Raw genomic sequence first — 4733 nt, forward strand, 5'->3', positions numbered from 1 at the left:
CCTAAGATGACCCTGACCCACAGACCCCTCCTCCCTGACCCACAGACCCCTCCTCCCTGACCCACAGACCCCTCCTCCCTGACCCACAGACCCCTCCTCCCTGACCCACAGACCCCTCCTCCCTGACCCACAGACTCCTCCTCCCTGACCCACAGAACCCTCCCCAACACACAATTTATAAATCTGAGTCCTGGACCTGCTGAGACATGTGGGACATGTCTTTGTTCTGTCCAGGGCCAGCCTGGTCTCCTGTGGACAGAACAAAGACCTGGTCTCCTGTGGACAGAACAAAGACCTGGTCTCCTGTGGACAGAACAAAGACCTGGTCTCCTGTGGACAGAACAAAGACCTGGTCCTGTCTCTTTCAGGGTGGAGAGCATGTCTCTGCGAGCCATGAGCGACCCAGGAGACCTGAGCTGTGATCTGAGCCAGAACCAGAAGGCCAGAGACTGTGTGGTCCCGATGGGGTGAGACGCTGCAGCTGTGTAACCATGTTTGGACCTGTGAGGACCCTCAGCTGAACCAGAACCTTCTGCTGTTCTTGTGTTCTGTACAGGATCACGTCGGAGAACGTGGCTGAAAGGTTCGGGGTCTCCAGAGACCAGCAGGACTCGTTTGCTCTCAGCTCCCAGATAAAGTTCAGATCTGATCCTTAGCTCTGACAGAACCAGTAGAACCGGCTTTACTGGCTCCACCTTCAGCCTCTCTGTCCTCCCTCAGGGCGGCCCGGGCTCAGGACTCGGGTCGGTTCGACTCGGAGATCGTTCCGGTCAGCGTCCGCTTCGTGGAGGACGGCGGCGCGGAGCGTCGGCTGACGGTGAGTAAAGACGAGGGCGTCAGACCCGGAACCACGCTGGCTGGACTCTCCAAACTCCGACCCGCCTTCAAACCCGGTGGCAGCACCACAGCAGGTCAGAACCCGCCTTCAGGTTCAGAACCGGTCTCTGTCAGCAGTGGCTCACTCACACCTGTGTTCCAGGTAACTCCAGCCAGGTGAGCGACGGGGCGGCGGCGGTTCTGCTGGGCCGCAGGTCCGCCGTGGAGGCTCTGGGTCTGCCGGTTCTGGGAATCCTGAGGGCCAGCGCCGTGGTGGGGGTCCCCCCAGATGTGATGGGGATCGGACCGGCCTTCGCCATACCTGCAGCGCTGCGACAGGCAGGTGAGTCTGAAGAGTGACCTGGTTACAAAATCCCTGATTCAACCTGATGACTCAGCAAAAATCACTGATTCAACCTGCTGACTCAGCAAAAATCACTGATTCAACCTGCTGACTCAGCAAAAATCACTGATTCAACCTGATAACTCAGCAAAAATCACTGATTCAACCTGCTGACTCAGCAAAATAACAATTTCTCTGTCCAAACAGAACCTTAATTTGACCAGACTGAATTAGTTCTGGTTTATTGATCTGTTGGTTCTGGTCTCAGGTCTCTCTCTGGACGACATAGATGTGTTTGAAATCAACGAGGCCTTCGCCAGTCAGGTCAGAACCTGTTAAAACTCTCTCCTGTCTCTCTGGTCCATCTGACCCATGTCTCTCTGGTCCAGCTGACCCATGTCTCTCTGGTCCAGCTGACCCATGTCTCTCTGGTCCAGTGTCTCTCTGGTCCAGCTGACCCGTGTCTCTCTGGTCCAGGTGGTGTACTGTGTGGACAAACTGGGCATCTCTCTGGACAAGGTGAACCCAAACGGGGGGTCCATCGCTCTGGGCCACCCTCTGGGCTGCACGGGGGCGCGGCAGGTGGTCACGCTGCTGAACGAGCTGCGGCGCAGAGGTCGGAGGTCAGTGTGAACACCGGCGGCCCGGTCCGTCACAGAACCCAGCTCGGGTCTTCTCTGAGTTCTGCCTGTCGTCTGCAGGGCCTACGGAGTCGTGTCCATGTGCATCGGTACCGGCATGGGAGCCGCTGCTGTGTTCGAGTACCCCGGGCCGTAGCAGCAGAACTGGACCTTCAGAACCAAGAACTAACACCTGGAATAATTTAGACTTTTCTCTTTGTCACCCTGCTGAACAGAACTGAGGTTCTGATTTCTCCAGTTCTAATAATACAAATAATGATGTGGACCACTACAGAACCTGCTGGTTCTGAACCCAGGACACCCAGAACCAGGTCAGGTCTGCTCAGACCCAACAGAACCACCTGGGTTCAGWTCTTTTGTCTCTTTATTGATGCTGAAACACTGCAGGAAACCTTAAAGTTCTACTTCTTGTTATTTCTGCTGAGTCAGCAGATTTAAATTTTGATTTTTAAGATTTTGCTGAGTCAGTGGGATGAATTGGTCTGAGTGTGCTGAGTCAGCAGATTAAATTTTTTTTTACCAATTTTGACAAGTCGGCAAATCAAATACGTCTGATTTTGCTGAGTCAGCAGATGATTTTTTTCAGATTTTGTTGTCAGATTTTTTTTTTTCAGATTTTGCTGAGTCAACAGGAAAAATGATTGTGCTGAGTCAGCAGATTATTTGTTTAGATTTTGTTGTCAGATTAAATTTGTTCAGATTTTGCTGAGTCAGCAGGATGAATTGATCTGATTGTGCTGAGTCAACAGAAAAATTTGATTGTGCTGAGTCAGCAGATTTAATTGTTTTAATCAAATTTTGCTGAGTCAGCAGGAAAAATTGTGATTGTGCTGAGTCAGCAGATTATTTGTTTAGATTTTGTTGTCAGATTAAATTTGTTCAGATTTTGCTGAGTCAGCAGGATGAATTGATCTGATTGTGCTGAGTCAGCAGATTATTTGTTCAGATCTTGCTGAGTCATCTGTAACTGTGAACTGATCAGTAGTTTGAGCTGAAGTGTCAGAGAACAATAAAAACTTAAAGATGGGTTTATTAGTGGATAAGGTGCCRTACAGCTGCAGACCCACACCAGAACCTGTGGTTCGGTTCTGTAATAAAAGTTTAATCCAAGCCTGTGATTTGAACAAATCTTTTGAACRTGATGTTTGTGTAAACATGTTTTCAACAGGAAGTGGGTCTGGCTCCATCAGGAGAACCCGACCCAACCCGACAGGCGGTTCTGGACTACAGGAGTCTCTGCTTCTTCCGGGCCTGGAACTGCTGCGTTTTACTGCGGATGGATTTAACGAGCAGAGACAGACTCGGGTCCATCGCAGAGTCTTTTTCCCGCCTCGTCTCTGCTGCTTCTTGTTTGTGGACGGGCTCTTCCTGTGTGGGCGTGGCCTGCTGAGCACGGCGCCGCTGCTTCTCATCCAGGATGCTCTGCGTGGCCCGGGTCCTCCTGAAGCTGGGGTGGGAGGGGTCCAGGTTGTAATGGTGGGAGGAGAACATGGCCTGGAAGCGAGGGTCTTTCACGTCCACCTGGGGGACAGACAGAGACGTTAGCRGCTTCCTGTCCCTCTGCAGAGACACAGGAAGTAAACAGGAAGCTCAGTCTGACCTGGAAGTGGTCGTTCTCCAGAAGCTCCGTCCCTTTCTTCAGCAGCTTCTTCCTCTTCTTCTTGCTGAGGTTCTGGTGCTCCACGATGCGCTCGTAGTTGAAGTGTTTGTCCTCGGCGCCGTCGTCCATCAGCAGAACCATCTGAGCCTGGAACACAAACGGGTCAGAACCAGCAGGCCCGGTTCTGTCCAGACACCTGGAGGAACCTGTCTGACCTGTCTCTGCAGCTCCTCCTCTTCCTCAGCTGRATGTTGCTCTTCCTGTTTCTTCTTCTTCTTCAGGTCTGCAAACACAAACATCCTTTAACTTCCTGTACAGACAGGAAGTGAAACGGTTCTGGTTCTGCTCACCTGGAGCCTGGAGCTCAGAGCTGAAGAAGGGGTCACTGAGGTCCACATCAGGAGGAAGGTCATCATCACTGAGCTCTTCATCAGCTGCTTCCTGTCAGAGTTCAGAGGAACCAGGATCAGACTCCTCCCCCTCCTCACACCTGTCCACCTTCAAGCTCCGCCCACCTGCTTCCTGTCGCTCTTATTCTTCTTCTTCTTCTTCTTCTTCTGCAGATACTCCTCCCAGGGCGTCAGCTGGCTCCTCCCCTCCAGTTTCTTCTTCACCAGCTGCTCCGTGGTCTCCTTCAGACCTGGTCCAGGACACAGAGACCCTTCAAAACCTGATCCTGGACCAGCAGAGTCACACCTGGACCTGCAGGTTTACCTGGTACCCAGGTGATCTCCATCTCCATGTTCCTGTCCTCCTGCTGCTTCGTCTCCTTGTCCTGGATGTTCCTCAGCAGCTCCCTGTAGGCTCTGATCTGCTCCTCACTCTTCATCTTCCTCCTCCTCCTCTTCTTCTCATCATCGTCTCCTTCTGTCCAAAACAAACAAGAGCCTCAACTCTTCTTCATCATCATCATCATCATCATCATCATCATCATCACCACAGCAGAAACAGTCCAGTCTTCCTCACCTCCTGCCACCTCCTCCTCCTCCTCCTCACTGGAGGAGGCCAGGTAGGCCTTGAAGTCCATGTCCAGCAGCTCGTCTTTGTTGAACTTCCTGTTCAGAGTCGAGACGCGGTCGTGGTCCGTCTCATCCCAGGTCAGGGTCACCTGGAGGGTCCGACACGTTTCATCATGAAGGGAAATAAAGAGACAGGAACAGGTTCAGCTGCTGAAAATAAAAACAATCTATTCTCAGGTAGACCAGGTGAGTCTGTAGATCTGACCCTGTCAGTCAGACACTTCCTGCTTCTGAGTAGCTCTGAAAACATTCCTCCAGTAATTTGATTGTAAAAATCCTCGAGGCAAATTATCTGCCTGGAAGCTTCATAAAAA

At 51.8% G+C, this 4733-nt stretch overlaps 2 protein-coding genes across 2 annotated transcripts in view; one reads left to right on the forward strand and one right to left on the reverse strand.

Annotated features, from left to right (window-relative positions):
• The window catches only part of acaa1 (acetyl-CoA acyltransferase 1), an 11206-nt gene extending 8643 nt beyond the window's left edge, over positions 1-2563 (forward strand). Inside the window, exons 6-12 of the mRNA XM_014032422.1 lie at positions 369-467; positions 557-637; positions 721-911; positions 980-1159; positions 1428-1483; positions 1637-1782; positions 1861-2563. Coding sequence (XP_013887876.1) covers positions 369-467; positions 557-637; positions 721-911; positions 980-1159; positions 1428-1483; positions 1637-1782; positions 1861-1936 — 829 coding nt within the window. The 3' untranslated portion in view covers positions 1937-2563. The remainder of the gene's footprint in view (positions 1-368; positions 468-556; positions 638-720; positions 912-979; positions 1160-1427; positions 1484-1636; positions 1783-1860) is intronic.
• A 249-nt stretch (positions 2564-2812) lies between these two features.
• LOC106535426 (ESF1 homolog) lies at positions 2813-4508 on the reverse strand (the record flags this gene model as incomplete). Its single annotated transcript, XM_014032423.1, is given in 7 exon segments — positions 2813-3321; positions 3401-3547; positions 3616-3683; positions 3751-3841; positions 3916-4040; positions 4115-4267; positions 4367-4508. Coding segments are annotated over 7 exon segments (1023 nt in total), but the record flags the coding sequence as incomplete, so codon positions are not given.
• Between the last annotated feature and the right edge of the window lie 225 nt (positions 4509-4733).

This window comes from Austrofundulus limnaeus, unplaced genomic scaffold, assembly GCF_001266775.1.
Source record: "Austrofundulus limnaeus strain Quisiro unplaced genomic scaffold, Austrofundulus_limnaeus-1.0 Scaffold1445, whole genome shotgun sequence".
NCBI classification, from domain to species: domain Eukaryota; kingdom Metazoa; phylum Chordata; class Actinopteri; order Cyprinodontiformes; family Rivulidae; genus Austrofundulus; species Austrofundulus limnaeus.